Raw genomic sequence first — 15,391 nt, 5'->3', positions numbered from 1 at the left:
GCTCGGCGGGGCCGGGAGGGTCTGCACAGCCTCACCTGGTCCTCCTCGCCGCCCCCTTCCTCGTCGTACTTGAGGATGTTGTCCCGCACATCGTCCTCGGGGTCAATGAGCAGCTGCTTGGTGTGCCGCTCCTTCTCCCGCCGCTTCATCCACACGACGAAGAGCAGGACCATGGCTGCGGGATGGGCTGCTGTGAGCAGGTTGTGTGTGTGTGGAAGGCGGGCACGTGTGGCCACTAGGGCCTGTGTCCATTACCACGCCTCTAGTCTGGATCCGGCTTGTGGCAGACTCTGGTGGGTAGGGTGCCGCCCGCCCCACCTCCCCCGGGACCCGCCGGCCGCACTCACTGAGCAGCATGACGATGCAGATAAGGATGGCCACGATGGCACCCGTGCCCAGCCCGGCTGCCGCCACTGCGCCCACGGTGGTGCAGTCGCCGTTGTCGTCGCACGGGCACACCTTGACTTTGATGATGGACGTGTGGGACAGCGGCGGGTTCCCCGAGTCTGTGACAGTGATGGGGACGTCGTACACCCCAGCCTCCAGGTGCAGGACACGCAGGCTGAGCTGGGCGTAGTCGCCTGGGTGGGGCAGGGTGCGCTCTGCTCAGTGGGCAGCCAGCCCTCCCTCCTGAGCGAGACGAACGCAGGCAAATAGGCAAAGGCTTGGCCTGTCTGGCTAAGACACACGTAGGCACACACACACATGCATGCACACATACCACACACCATCTCTCATCCTGTAAGGTTAAGAGACTTGGCAATTCAGGAATAGAGCAATTGCGACATATAGGATGAAGGAATTATTTCCTTAATATGGAAAGGGTTCTACCAAGTCAATTAGGGAAAAAAAACCTATTCCAAAGAAAAATAGTGAAGGACATTGACCAGATAATTCACAGAAGCAAAAAAATGGCAAGTAGATGAAAAAATGTCCACTGGTAGTTATAAGATGCAAGTGGAAACAGTGATTTTGGCTAAGAAATTGGAAAAATGATTTTAAAACAATAATGCTGTGTTGGCAAGGGTTTGGGGAACAAGTAAATGCTATCAGAACTCCAGAACTTGGAAGCCCTGTCCACCAAGGCCATGGCTAGGAAAGTGCCTCAGGGAACATGGTGGTGTTGGGGTCCCCATTGTTTGATGACTGGCTCAGGGAGTGGTCTCAGTCATGTGTGGTTACAGTGGCAGAATGGTCACGTGGAGCTCTTTAAAGGACAAGGTTGGGGCGTGCTTTGGGGCCTCCTTGGTGGCTGAGCCCTGGAGTCGGCAGGGCCCCTGCCCTGCAGGACAGGGCTGCGTGGCCCCTGTGAGACTGACTCCTGACTCCACTGCTCCTGCTTCCCAGGTGACAGGCCCGGGTGGGGCTGCCCTCTGGACTCGGTCTGACTTTCCCGGCAGCCGGGCAGCCGGTGGGCAGGTGCCCACGGTGGGCTCACCATTAAGGCGGGTGACAGTCCAGTTGTTGCGCACGCTCGCCGGGACAAAGGGCAGCTCGAAGACGTAGGGCCCGATGTTGGGGTCCACGTCAGCATCAGCCGCTGTGATGTTGATGGCATTGAGGCTGGGCTTCTCACAGACCTGTGCCTCCTTGGGCAGCAGCTCAGGGGCATTGTCGTTGATGTCGATAAGATAGATCTGGAGGGTCCCAGTACCACTGGCCGGGGGGATCCCTGTGGGTCAGACATGGGCAGTCACGCGGTCACTCCTGGGCTTCACGAGCACAGGGCTGCCCAGAACACACCCCATGGCCCCATACACTGACTCTGCTGTGTGATATACACAGCGACTCAGTTGCAGACCATGTATGAATGGCACACGCCTGCAACCGTGTGGTCATCCTGGAGCTCCCAAGCCTAGCCCCTGCCTCATTGTAGGCCCACGGTGTGGGTGGACTGGTGCTGGCTGGCCAGAGCTCTTCCCTCTGTCCTCTGTTTGCTGACCGTGGTCCTGCCTTTTGGTGGCATCTCCAACCTGACAGTAACAATCGTGTTTTTTGGCTGAGGCGGGCTTCAAATGGATGAGGGAGGGGCTCTGGGGCACCAGTGGCCGAGGGGACCCAGCTCACAGCCCCCCACCCAGCACATCTCCCTGCCCCCGGGCGCACCGTTGTCAGCTGCCAGGAAGGTGGCCTCGTAGACGTTGTTCTTGATGTAGAGAGACTCGCGGTCAAGCACGGCCGCCGTGCTGATCTGGCCACTGGTGGCGTTAATGTGTAGCCAGTTCGCTGGGTCCGAAAGCTTTGAGTATCTGGAGGGAGGAGGAGGGGTGAGGTGAGGGGCTGGGGGAGCGCCTCCTGTCCGCCCGCTTGCTCCCTGAGCTCACTGGGGCCTCGCACTTGGGCCGGTGACAGCAGTGGCTGGAAGTCCCTGAGGAGGACGGGCTACTTAACCTCACAAGAGCCCTGGGAGGCAGGTTCTCCTATCAGCCCCCTTTATAGATGGGAGACGGGGGAGCAGAGAGGGCTGGTGACTTGCAAAGTCACAGAGCTTGGGAATTAGAGGTGAGGTCTGGATCCAGTCTAATGCCAGACGTGGATGAATGTCCTTCAAGCTTTTCCCACCACCTTGTGGGAGGGCAGTCTGGTGGCTGGTGATCCAGCTGTCCCTGGACTGGGCCTCCCTGCCTGGGGGCGCCCCTAAGCACCCATCCAGGACTTTCCAGGTCTCAGGTTTCACTGGGCACTTTAGGACTCTTCTCTGTGAAGCACGGGGCACCCCCTTCCCAGGGCCTGAGAGTGCTCTGTGGGCCTACCTCACAGCCTGCTGCATGAACCGGTCGGGGTCCACTGCTGAGAATGTGGTGAGCACAGTGCCAGTGGGCACACCCTCCTCCAGGCGGATCAGCTTGTGGTTGGAGGGGAAGTAGGGGGCCTCGTTGATGTCCATGACGGAGATGGTCACCCCCGCCGTGGACTGGAAGGACATCTGGATCCCGCTGGCCAGGGGCGCCTGGTTGGACACCATCACGGTCAGCATGAATGCTCTGTTCAGCTCGTAGTCGACTGCCTGGAATGAGAGGCACCAAGTGGGGCAGCCAGCTTAGTGCCCACGGGACTGCTTGGTCTGCACCTGCTAGCTCTGGGCCCCAGAGGCCGGTCCCCAGGAATGCCGTCCCCCAGCTTCTGTGTCTGGCTTCCTGCGGGGTTAGGGCAGTGGGAGGAGAGAGAGAGTGGGGTTGAAGGACCTCACACCTCACCTTCCACCCCCACGTCATGGAGTGGCAGCAGCTGGGCTCCCTGAGGCCACAGTTCCCCCAGGATCCCCCCCCAACCAGGCCTCCAGCTCTCATCCTGCATTGGGTGTATGGAGTCCCCACCCTATTCCTGATGCCCTAGGGGGTTGTTGTCTGTCCAGGCTGCTCACGTGCTATGGTGGCTGCAGGGGTGGCCCCCAAGGATGTGTCCACCTGGAACCTGTGAATGTGCCCTTTGAGCACATAGGGTCTTTGCAGGTGTGATGAAGGTGATGGTCTTGAGAGGTGTTGCCCTGGATTGAGGTGGCCCCCAGTCCAACCATGGGTGCCTGGGAGTTAGGGGAGGGAGACTTGAGACGTAGGGAGGGGCCAGGTGAAGGCGCAGAGGCGGAGGTGGGGTGGTATGGATCCAGCCAAGGACAGCGCCAGGAACTGGACGTGGCTGGGGGAGCCCTCCCAGAGCTGCAAGAGGACGTCCTTCAGTTGTTGTCACTACCGGGTCAGGGATGAGTTACAGGACACCAGCCCCTGAGGGCTTGCAGGCCCTTCACCTCTGTGTGGGCCCCTGCGTGAACATTCTTTCCAGTTCACACTCATGTTGGGGCGTCAGGACCCTGACTGACAAGTGCTGGTGTGGTCTGCAGGGTGTGGCTGGCCTGCGGGGTCATCTTCACGTGTTGAGGAGGACGAAAGCTGCACAGAACTACCTGGGGCCCCAAGACGTGTAATTATTTGTGGCAGAGCTCACAGCAGTCTCACTGGACAAGCAGCACGTCACACCGCGACTGCACTTGAATAATTCTGCTTGGATGCATGTGAAGTAGCATGTGCCCAAGAACGTTCACCACAGCATCATCTACATCGTTCATGGAGGATGCAGACTGTTCATGGAGGATGCCGCGGTTTCCACGCACTGGTGGGTGGACGAGCCGTGTCGACACAGTGGGGACATTTGCAGCTGTAAGAACCAGGGTGACGCACACGGAAGTGGCGAGACTTCCAGGATGGATTGGTGAGCCGAAAAGGCAACATCCTTCGTTTGCTGCCTCTTGTGTAAAAGGGGGAGAGGAATGTGGACTTGTGTATGCACCTGCCTGTATTTGTAGAAAGAAATGCTGAAAAGAGGGGAAAAAAACCTCTTAAAAATGGTCACCCCTGAGCAGAGGGAAGGACCTGGTAGAGGGGAGTCTGGGGACATGAGTTTGCTGCATGTTTTGCCATATAGCTTTGATTTTTGGAGCCACATAAAGTCTTGTTGTTGTTGTTCAGTGGCTAGGTCGTGTCCGACTCTTTGCAACCCTTAGGACTGCAGCATGCCAGGTTCTTCTGTCCTCCACTGTCTCCTGGAGTTTGCTCAGATTCATGTCCATTGAGTCATGATGCTCAATGGTAATACAACTCCCAAGAAAATAATGATTTCTAGTGACTAGGACAGTATTAAGATCGTGAGTCCTTCATGGGATTTATTCTGAGGACAACAGTTATTGCAGAAAAGTCTTAAATTCATTTGGTCTTCCTGGTGTTGGCAGTGATGTTTGGTTTGTTATTTTTAAGCTTTTTATGTACAGTCGGTTCTCTATATCCATGGGTTCCACATCTGTGGACTCAACCAACCACCAACTGGACATATTTGAAAAAAATTCCAGAAATTTCCAAAAGGCAGACCCTGAATTTGCCACACACAGGCATCTATTTACACAGCGTTGGCATTGTATTAGGTGTCATAAGTTAAAATATATGTGAGTGTGTGCAGGTTGTGTGCAAATACTGTGTCATTTTATATGAAAGACTTGAGCATCTGTGGATTTTGGTGTCTCCCTGAGCTGGAGGTGCCGGGACCAGTCACCCCATGGATGCTGAGGGGCAACTGTGTGTTGTAGGTTCAAGTAAACTAGCAATTAACATTGTTTGGAGCCAACCACGAGTTTCAGTGTAAGAGAATAGATCAAGTATAAAAAGCAACAAAGTTAAGTAAAACCATCCCACGTTCAGTTTGGATGAAGTGTTCATGTGATGAATGGGTGAAAGATTCGAGATGGTCAGGAAGCACGTGCTCGGAAATGAGGGACCAGATGTACCATGAGGAAGCCATCGACAGAGCTGGCACCACGGACCCCGAGTCTGTGATAGGTTGGCAGTGGGGGGGGGATGTTCTAGGTGTTGAGAAATTCAAGAGATGGTGCAACCGAACACAGCGCTGGGATCCTTTTGGGATCCAGACTCGAAAAACGGCACAGCAAAGAGACGGTTTTAGGAAAATGGAGAGAAGTTAGGTGTGGTCACATCCTGGAGACTGCAGAGGTGTGGTTGGCCGTGCCAGGGGCCGTAGCGGTACATACTTAGGAGAGCAGAGGAGGGGATCCTGAGGTCTGGAAGCATGGATAGAGCAACACTAGTAACCAGGGAACTGCAGTGCCAGGTGCGGGCACTCCTGTCTCTCTCACGGCTAAGTGCCCTTGGAAGCGTCTGTGATAAGCACTGCGACACATCCCTGCTTAGATGGGAACTGATGGCCTCGTGGGGCTGGTGGTCCTGTGAGACCAGTGGGTGCTGGAGGCGGGCCCCTGCTTGCCCAGCTGAGGTGCCCCCGCCCTGTCTGGGCTCTCAAAGCAGCTCAGCCTTGGTTTTTGTGAGCGTTTAGTCATAATGCCTGGTACATCAAACCCATACCTTTTCAGCCTCTGTTACTAAACAAGCTATGGAGTGAGTGAGTATAGGAAGGAGTTTAAGAAGTAATCTAACTGGGTGGGCATGGAAAGGGGGCTGAGGGTGCCTGCCCACGGGAGGGCCTAGAGGCGGCAGCAGAGATCGGGGTTCTGGGTCCGACATCTTCATCTTCCCACTGTCCCCTCACCACCCCCGATGACCTTGGGGGACCCTTATCCTCTGCAGGTGTGGTCTTATCTGCCAATAGAAGGGGTGTCTCCCAGAGCCCCCAGTGAGGCACCCCATCCCTCCATGGCACTTAACCTCTTCATGGCCGAGGCCCCCCTGCCCCCACCCAAGACCTGTGCAGCTGCCGGATCTCCAGCCCCTCCACCAGGGTCCCCCTGAGTAAAATGGGGGCCACTCTGCTTGAATACACTGTTTCATAGCATTACAGTGGTCTCGTCTGTGAACAAGTCACTGGAGGAAGTGCTCTTTCTCCCATGTGTGTCAGGTCGTGTCCCTGGAGGACGTGGGATAATGCTGCGTTTGTGTTAAAACTGTGTCACCATGTGAGCGAAGATGCTGTCCAGAGGACGGTCGTGGCTGGTAAAGTCCACAGGAGGGAAAGGAAAGCATGTTTGTAATGGGGAATCAATAGTTAGTTGTAATGGGGAAATCAACAGATGATTTGCTCCAACCCTTCAATGGGAGCCTGACACACTCAGCTGGTCTCTATTTGGCCGCCTCCCCCCGACATGGCCACGACCCCTTGCTCAAAGCCCAGGGGCTTGTCTATGCCCCGAGAGGGAGTAGCCCAGTGTGGGTGCAGGCTCTTGGGGTGGGGGCACTAGAGCCTGTGGGGAACCCGGGAGCCGCACTGCCCCCATGGCCAGGAGGCTCCAGGGGAAGCTGCTCTGGGAGCTACAGGGGGAGGAGGGGCTGGAGGGACTCCAACCCTTGAGCTGGCCTGCTCCACGGTGTTCCCTCCTCCCTGACCCTCCTCTGGGCACCTGGGTCACAGCTTGCTCATTGCCCCCGACGAGGCTTGTCGCCTCCTGAGGGGAAGCAGGAGGGGCCGATTCTCAGCTTTCGAGCTTCTAGAGCTTTGGGCTGGGTGTGGGGAGAAGATGGGAAAGTTCTCTCTTGGTGGGGCGGGGGATGGCAGGTCAGGCTGGCAGCATCCTGGGGGTCATGTGACCGGTCCTTGTGAGGCTGCCTTTGACCCTGGCTTTTGGGGGTGCAGGCACTGAACCTGGACATCGTTTCCGTTACGTCTGTCTTGGGGCGGGAAGTGAGGGAGCACCCACCTTAACCACGGTGACCATGCCCTCGTTGGTGGTGGGGTCCGTGCGGATGCTGAAGTGGCCCGAGGGGTCCCCACTGATGATGCGGTAGACAGCGTTCCAGTTTGGGGAGTGCGGCTGATCTCGGTCCATCACTGTGAGGTTCGCTACCACCATCTCCACCCGGTTTTCTGGGACTTCCCCTGCGTACTGTAAGGTGTCAGAAAAGACAGTGTAAGGAACTCACATGGAGGCCTGGAAAGGCCGGAGAGACCTCTGCCCACCCGGGGGGCTGCCCTCTGCCTCCAGCTGCTTCCACACGGTGATCCCCAGGGGTCGGCCCGTCCCACGTCTCCGCCGACCCAGGGGTGTCAAGAGAGGTCCAGGCTTGTCTGCATACTGAGCCCTGCCTGTGACACCCCCACGCCAGGTTGCTCCCCTAAGTCCCCCTCACGCTGCCCTGCTCCGTGCAGCTAAGGACCAGTGCCCGTACTTGGGGCTTATATGAGAGTAAAATGTGCTTGTGAGATGGGAAATGAACAAGAGAGGGCAGCAGCTACAAAGGGCTTCCTGAACTGAATTGCCTCTGGGTCCCTGGGGCCTGTGGTCAGCAGCTGCGGCTGGGCAGGTGACCAGACACGGAGCCTTGGCCCTTTTTCCTGTCACAGCTCAGTGAGGGCTTCGAGCCATCCCCGTCAGCGAGTGTGGTTCACATAGCAGCAGTGGTTGTGGGCAGGCAAAGTGCGTGTGAGTGTGCGTGGCTGTTGGTGCTATTGCTGAGGTGCTGATAGAAAGCTGAGTGCCTCTCACCAGTGAGAATCACTGCTGTGCAGACATGGCCCAGCTCAAAAGAGCCGTGAGCTGGGTTTACGCTCTGCGTCAGTCTTGAAATTCTTCCTAATTTGTGAATGAGGGCCCTGCATTCTTACTTTACACTGGACCTGCAAGTCACGTGACTGTCCTTTGACCGCGCAGTGTGCTTTTGAGCCACAAAAGCTGGGCACAACCTGGACAAATAGCCCTGGCTTCCTTGTGTTCACAGCAGCGCAGCCCTAACCGTGGTTACTGACTTCTGGGTGAAATTTATTGGAAAAGGGTATTTTAATTCATTCAGGTTTAATAAAGGTTCACAAAGAAGGGCCTTAAGCTGGTAAGTCTGATTTAGGATTTTCTTGTCAGACTTCCCCTAGCCATCATGAGTTTTTAATTTAATTTCTGGGGTTTTCAGGCACAGGGAAAGCCTCCCCCATGCCCCATGGGATACTAAGGCAGATATTTAGGAAAGGAAGGATTTAAGGAGCGTTGGAATGGGATTTCTTGCCTTGCTGATTGGTAATCCAGAACTCACATCTACCCACCCCAGGGGCAGGTGGATTTCCTGTTCATGCCTGGGCCTTCCAGTACAATCCCAGCTCCTCTCAAGGGAGGGTCACGGTAGCAGAAGAGTTGGGAAAACAGGGAAGCCTAGTGACTCCTCATCTGGGCCCAGCAGATGGAGATGACAGAGCCTGCCCCCCGCTCCCTGGGGGACGCCAAGCCCCTGAGATGTTTCTCTGTGCCCCCTATTCAAGCCACGACTGGTCCTATCTCGGCTCAGGTCTGAGGACCTGCCCACTCCTGCCACCTTCTCCCAGAGCCCGGGAACCTGGTATGGCCGAGGAACTGTAAGGGGCTGCCCCAACCTGGCCCCTGCCTGGGGATCTGTCCTGGCAGCCCTGTCCAGCCAGGATGTGGTCGAGCCCTGCCCGCCTTGGGGCCTGAGGGTCTGAGTTGGCTTCTGTTGGGAAGTGACATTCCAATAATTTTAATATATGTTTTTTCAGTTTCTTTGTTATTTGCAGTTGGGGTTTCCAGTCTCCTCTTTTCTCTTCATTTTTCCACATGTGAGGCCCTGGGGGCTCCTCAGGGAGGAAAGTCCCGGCTCAGGGATATGGGCCGAGGGGGATGGAGCTCTGGGTGGCTGGTGCAAGGGGTCGGAGGTGGGGGCGGCACAATGTCTCAATGATGTTAATCTTTGAAGTTTAGTTTTCTGTCCAGTGAGACTGCGGCGATTTCTGTTGGCTGCCGAGCTTGGAATCGGGAGCTGACAGGTGGGAGCCGTGGCTCATGATAGCGGGGTGAGACCTGGGCTGACGTCCATCTTCCTCCACCTCTGGGAGGAGCCTGGGGCCCGGGACCGGGTGGGACGCTGCAGCCTCGCCCCTCCTCGCAGTGCTGTGGTAGGAGCTCGTGAGTAATGCGGGGACGTGCCTCTGTGACACTGGCTCAGGGGAGGACCTGACCCTCAGCCATAAGACACCTTGAAGCCCCTCCCTGGCTTTGTGGTTCACAGGCAGGCCTGGTCACGCCCTTTCCAGAAAGGGGGGTACTGGCGCTTGTCCTCTCTTCCATCCTCAGGGAACCCTGGGACGGGAACCGCCAGAAGCTCACCCTCCATTTTAAGGATACGTATTTTTTTGGCTGTGCCAGGTCTTAGCTGCGGCACGTGGGACCTTTTGTGTCACGTGGGATCTTTTAAGTTGTGGCATGGGAACTCTGAGTTGTGGCATGTGGGGTCTAGTTCCCTGACCAGGGGTTGAACACAGGCCCCCTGCACTGGGAGTGTGGAATCTTAGCCACTGGACCACCAGGGAAGTCCCCCTTTTAAAAATATTTAACCTAATTTCATTCACACTTGCCTTGGATGGGGAATAGGTCATCCAGTCAAATACACGGTGAAAACCAACCTATCACAGTCTGCACCTACGTACCTGCAGGACCCTGGCCTCCTCTTTTGGTATTTATATAATACAGTTTATTTACAAGGAAAGGATCGTTCTACTCTTTACCTGTCCTGTCCACTGGCTTTCCAGTGATTAATCTATTTGGAGGATTTTCCATATTAGAATATGACACATCACGTCATGTTTGTTTCAAGCGGTTCTGTTGTATTTCATTGTATCAACATATAAGAATTTCTCTGACCACCTCCTTTACCATCCTTTTTTTTTTTTTTTAACAGATGAGGAAACTGGACTTGGGATGAACGTTCTCGCGCCTCCATCCTGACCTCTCCCCCGCTGAAGACAGAGCTGGAACCCTGTCTGCTCAACTGCCAGGTCAGGCCGCTTGTGATGGAGGTCAGGTACCACCCGGTGGCATTTTTTAGGGCAGAGAACAAACTTCCCTGTAGTTCGGTGGATGCTCCCGGCTTCACCCTGAGCTGTGTAACACTCAGGTGTAAAGAGAGGAAGACATTCCTGTGCTCAGAGAGGTCTGGCCATCAGCCCAAGGTCATGCAACAGGAGGGACTCTGGGGGCAGCAGGGGTTTCCTGACTCCAGGAGACCCTCCTGTGGACTTGTGTGTAGTTGTGAGGGGGCTGGGTCTTGGGGCTTTGGTCCAGGACCGGGGCCTGGTGTGGGGCCGTGTTCTGAGGGCTCAACCCTGCTCCCCAGGGAGTGCTGAGGTCAGTGGCCTTCTGACAGCAGGAAAGCCATGCAGGGGTAGCAAGCAGAGCAGGCCCAGAGCAGGCAAAGGGAAAATGACTTTTAATTAACGTTTAGGGATCGGATCATGCAAATCCACCCTCCCATCTCTTCAGCTTCTGCTGATTGTTCTTGATTAAACTTGATAAAAAGAGCCCAGCTGTGTGTGGGGGTGTGGCCAGCCCCCACTGAGCCCAGCAGACCGTGTCCTGGGGTCCTGCTTGCCACTGGGCCCCAGGAACATGCTCCAGGGTGCCTCCTCGGTCATGTGCACACCCTGGCCGGGGTCTCAGTGTAATTCCTGGGCTGCCCACTCTTCAGAGGTGGGTATGGACCTGGGGATATCTTGCTGGTCATCCCCCTGCCCTTGTGCAGATGCCCTGCTGCACACAGGGAGTCAGGATGGTTCTCCTCCCCCTCCTGTCCCCCTCCCCTTTGCTTCCTTGCGGGTCACCCAGCATCCAGCCTTTCTGGGGGCTCAGGGTGTTTGCAGTGTGGCTGGTGTGTAGAAGGGCAGATGAGGTTAAGATGAGAAGCATGAAGAGCCACAGGAGGCCAAGCTATCAAAGCCAGACCAGGGCTCGGGACAGTGGACAGAAGTGGTTCCCTGTGGACCCGCCCTGCAGGAGCTTGGGTGTAGGGGCCATGTCGAGGCCTCCTCTGGAGCTGCAGAAGCCGGGGTGGGGAGGGCTGGCAGGTGCAGAGGACACGGGAGCTGGGAGGGTCTCGAAGGACAGGGGTATGGTGAGCAGGTGGCCAGGAGAGCAGGGGACCTCGGATAGCCCAGAAGTCACCCTCTGGGCCTCAGGTGGGAAAAGAGCAGCAGCCATTTCCCTGACAGAAAACCCTCCTCTTAGGACGAGGTGTTTGAACACGAGGCTTCACAACGTATGGCTGATTGTCCAGCCATTCAGAGGAATTCTGTGGGCCCGTCTCCGGGGGATGGAGGGATGGTGGATGGAGGTCTCGGCAGGGATGGAGGATGGTGCTGATGGGGTCTCGTGAGTGGCTGTTCTTTTAACTGAAGTCTAATTGATTTACAGTGTCTGCTAGTTTCAGGTGTGCAGCAAAGTGATTCAGTTACATGCATATATAGGTATATTCTGTTTCAGATTCTTTCACCATATAGGTTAAAAAATACTGAATAGGGTCCCTGTGGTATACAGTAGGTCCTCATGGATTATCTCTTTTATATATAGCAGTGTATATATATTTTATACTATTTATATATAGTAGTGTAGTTAATCCAAAACTCCTAATTAACTTCTCTGCCCACTTCCCCTTTGATAACCATAAGCTTGTTTTCTAAGTCCATGAGTCTGTTTTCTGTTTGGTAAATAAGTTCATTTGTATCGTTTTTTAGATTTGGCATATAAATGATATCATACTGTATTTGTCTTTCTCTGTCTGACTTCACGTACTATGATCATCTCTGTGATCACTTACTGTGGATCATCATCCATCCCTGTTGCTGTGCAGTGTGTTTCATTCTTTTTTATGGCTGAGTAATATTCCATTATACATATGTCCCACACCTTTATCCATTCCTGTGTCAGTGGACACTTAGATTACTTCCATGTCCTGTCTGTCGTAAATAGTGCTTCAGTGAACACTGGGGTGTGTGCATCTTCTCAAATTATGGTTTTCTCTGGATATATATGCCCAGGAGTGGGATTGCTGGATAATATCTAGATCTGTATGCAGTTTTTTTTTTAAGGAAACTCCATACTGTTCTCCATAGTGGCTGTACCAGTTTGCATTCCCACCAACAGTGTAGGAGGGCTCCCTTTCCTCCACAGCCTCTCCAGCATTTGTTTGTAGACTTAAATGATGGCCATTCTTACTTGTGGGAGGTGGTTATCTCTTTGCAGTTTTGATTTACATTTTTCTACTAATTAGCATTGTTGACCATCTTTTCATGTGCCTTTTGGCTATTTCTATGTCTTCTCTGGAAAAATGTCTACTTAGGTTTTCTGCCCATTTTTTGATTGGGTGGTTTTTTTATGTTGAGCCGTATGAGCTATTTGTGTATTTTGGAGATTAAGTCCTTGTCAGTCGCTTCCTTTGCAAGTATTTCCTCCCATTCCATAGGTTGTCCTTTTATTTACGATTTTCTTTGCTGTGTAAAAACTCTAAAGTTTTATTAGGTCCCATTTGTTTTTTTTTAAATTTATTTTAAATATTTATTTATTTGGCTGCTCTGGGTCTTAGTTGAGGCATGTGGGATCTAGTTCCCTAACCAGGGATTGAACCTGGGGCCCCTGCATTTGGAGTGAGGAGTCTTAGCCACTGGACCACCAGGGAAGTCCCTATTTGTTTTTATTTTCAGTGCTCTGGAAGATGGATCCAAAGATATATTGCTGTGATTTACGTCAAAGTGTCCTTCCTATATTTACAGTATCTGGTCTTATATTTAAGTCTTTAATCCATTTTGAGTTTTTGTATGATGTTAGAGAATGTTCTGATTTCATTCTTTTACATATAGGTGTCCAGTTTTCCAAGCACCACTTACTGAAGAGACTGTCTTTTCTCCATTGTATATTCTTGCCTCCTTTGTCATGGATTAGGTGACCACAGGTGTATGTGGGTTTATTTCTAAACTTTCTATCCTGTTCCATTGGTCTATATTTTAATTTTTGTCCCAGTATCATAGTGTCTTGATGACCGTAGCTTTGTAGTATAGTCTGAAGTCAGGGAGCCTGATTCCTCCAGCTCCATTTTTCTTTCTCATGATTTCTTTGGCTGTTTGGGGTCTTTTGTGTTTCCATACAAATTGTGAAATTTTTTGTTCTAGTTCTGTGAAGAATGCCATTGGTAATTTGATCAAGATTGCATTGGATCTGTAGACTGTCTTGGGTAGTATAGTCATTTTGGCAATATTGATTCTTCCAATCCACTTGGTGTATCTCTCCATCTGTTTGTGATGTCTTTAATTCCTTTCATCAGTGTCTTATAGTTTTCTGAATACAGGTTTTTTGTCTCCGTAGGTAGGTTTATTCCTAGGTATTTTATTCTTTTTGTTGTGATGTTAAGTGGGATTGTTCTCTTAATTTCCCTTCTGATCTTTCATTGTAAATTTGTAGAAATGCAACAGATTTCTATACATTAATTTTGTATACTATAACTTTACCAAATTCATTGATGAGCTCTGGTAGTTTTCTGGTAGCATCTTTAGGATTTTCATGTATAGGATCATGTAATCTGCCAACAGTGACAGTTTTACTTCTTCTTTTCCAGTTTGGATAAGTTTTCTTTCTTTTTCTTCTATGATTGCCTTGGTTAGGGCTTCCAAAACTATGCCGAATAAAAGCGGCAAGAGTGGACATTCTTGTCTTGTTCTTACCTTAGAAGAAATGCTTTCCCTTTCTCACAGCTGAGTATGATGTTAACTGTGGGTTTGTCATACATGGCCGTTATTATGTTGAGGTAGGTGCCCTCTATGCCCACTTTCTGGACGTTTTTTTTTTTATCATAAATGGGTGTTGAATTTTATCAAAAGTTTTTTCTGCATCTATTGAGATGATCATATGGTTTTTATTCTTCAATTTGTTAATGTGGTGGATCACACTGGTTGATTTGCAGATGTTGACAAATCCTTGTATCCCTGGGATGAATTCTCCTTGCTCATGGCTGGAGGTCCCAGTCTTTTTTTAAATTGATTGATACTTTTAATGTGTTTTTGGATTCTGTTTGCTAGTGTTTTGTTGAGGATTTTCACATCTATGTTCATCAGTGATATTGGCTTGTAATTTTCCTCTTGTGAAGCATCTGCCTGATTTTGGTATCAAGGTGATGGTAGCTTCATAGAATGAGTTGTTCCTTCCTCCGCAATTTTTCAGAATAGTTTCAAAAAGATGTGTGTTAACTCTTTTCTAAATGTTTGATAGAATTCACCTGTGAAGCCATCTGGTCTTGAACTTTTGTTTGTTGGGAGTTTTTAAATCACAGATTCAACTTTAGTACTTGTTAATGGTCTGGTCATATTTTCTGTTTCTTCGCGGTTCAGTTTTGGGAGATGGTACCTTTCTAAGAATTTGTCCATTTTTTCAAGGTTGTCTAATTTATTGCCATATAGTTGCCTGTAGTAGTCTCAAATGGCACCCCACTCCAGTACTCTTGCCTGGAAAATTCCATGGACGGAGGAGCCTGGTGGGCTGCAGTCCATGGGGTCGCTAGGAGTCGGACACCACTGAGCGACTTCATTTTGACTTTTCACTTTCATGCATTGGAGGAGGAAATGGCAACCCACTCCAGTGTTCTTGCCTGGAGAATCCCATGGACAGAGGAGCCTGGTGGGCTGCTGTCTACAGGGTCGCACAGAGTCGGACATGACTGAAGCGACTTAGCAGCAGCAGTAGTCTCAAGGAACCAATTTTTAGTTTAACTGACCTTTCCTGGATGGGATTTGATTACATTGTGAGAGTGCTCTCCTCCCATCGTGTTGTGGTTTCTTCTTTATATCTCTGGATGTAGAAAATCTCTTTTGGCAAGTCCCAGTCTTTTTTATGGAGGACTGTTCAGCAGTTGTGATTTTGAGTTTTGTGGTAGGAGATGGACTCAGGGCCTTCTACTCCACCATCCTGCCTTCTCTCTGTGAGGCTGTTCTATTCCCCATTCCTATTCTTGCAACCTTTCTGTGAACTTGAAATTATTTCTAAACACATTTTGAAAAAATTCCAAGGCCATTTGGAATCTGGATGTGGAAATGTCTTAAGGACCCATCATAAACAGAAAACTAGAAACGGCGCAAGGGATAGTATTAGAACACCAGGGCCTCTTCCTCAAAGTAAGTCATTTTG

The 15,391-nt window shown here is 51.8% G+C and overlaps 1 protein-coding gene and 1 non-coding gene across 7 annotated transcripts in view; both read right to left on the bottom strand.

The window, feature by feature from the left end:
- Nucleotides 1-15,391, bottom strand: part of CDH4 (cadherin 4) — a 480,504-nt gene that overhangs the window by 3,999 nt on the left and 461,114 nt on the right. For all 6 annotated transcript variants that reach the window (XM_025263793.3, XM_044927835.2, XM_044927838.2 and 3 more), the window contains exons 9-14: nucleotides 7,151-7,336; nucleotides 2,754-3,007; nucleotides 2,107-2,249; nucleotides 1,439-1,672; nucleotides 348-581; nucleotides 36-175 (exon numbers count right to left, since the gene is read on the bottom strand). In XM_025263793.3, coding sequence (XP_025119578.1) covers nucleotides 36-175; nucleotides 348-581; nucleotides 1,439-1,672; nucleotides 2,107-2,249; nucleotides 2,754-3,007; nucleotides 7,151-7,336 — 1,191 coding nt within the window. The remainder of the gene's footprint in view (nucleotides 1-35; nucleotides 176-347; nucleotides 582-1,438; nucleotides 1,673-2,106; nucleotides 2,250-2,753; nucleotides 3,008-7,150; nucleotides 7,337-15,391) is intronic.
- On the bottom strand, nucleotides 12,824-12,896 carry TRNAW-CCA. Its single transcript has one exon. It is a non-coding gene; the product is annotated as a tRNA-Trp (tRNA).

Source organism: Bubalus bubalis, chromosome 14 (assembly GCF_019923935.1).
Source record: "Bubalus bubalis isolate 160015118507 breed Murrah chromosome 14, NDDB_SH_1, whole genome shotgun sequence".
NCBI classification, from domain to species: Eukaryota; Metazoa; Chordata; class Mammalia; order Artiodactyla; family Bovidae; genus Bubalus; species Bubalus bubalis.
The sequence above is the reverse complement of the archived record's forward strand: the minus strand, read 5'-3'. Positions and strand labels throughout refer to the sequence as shown.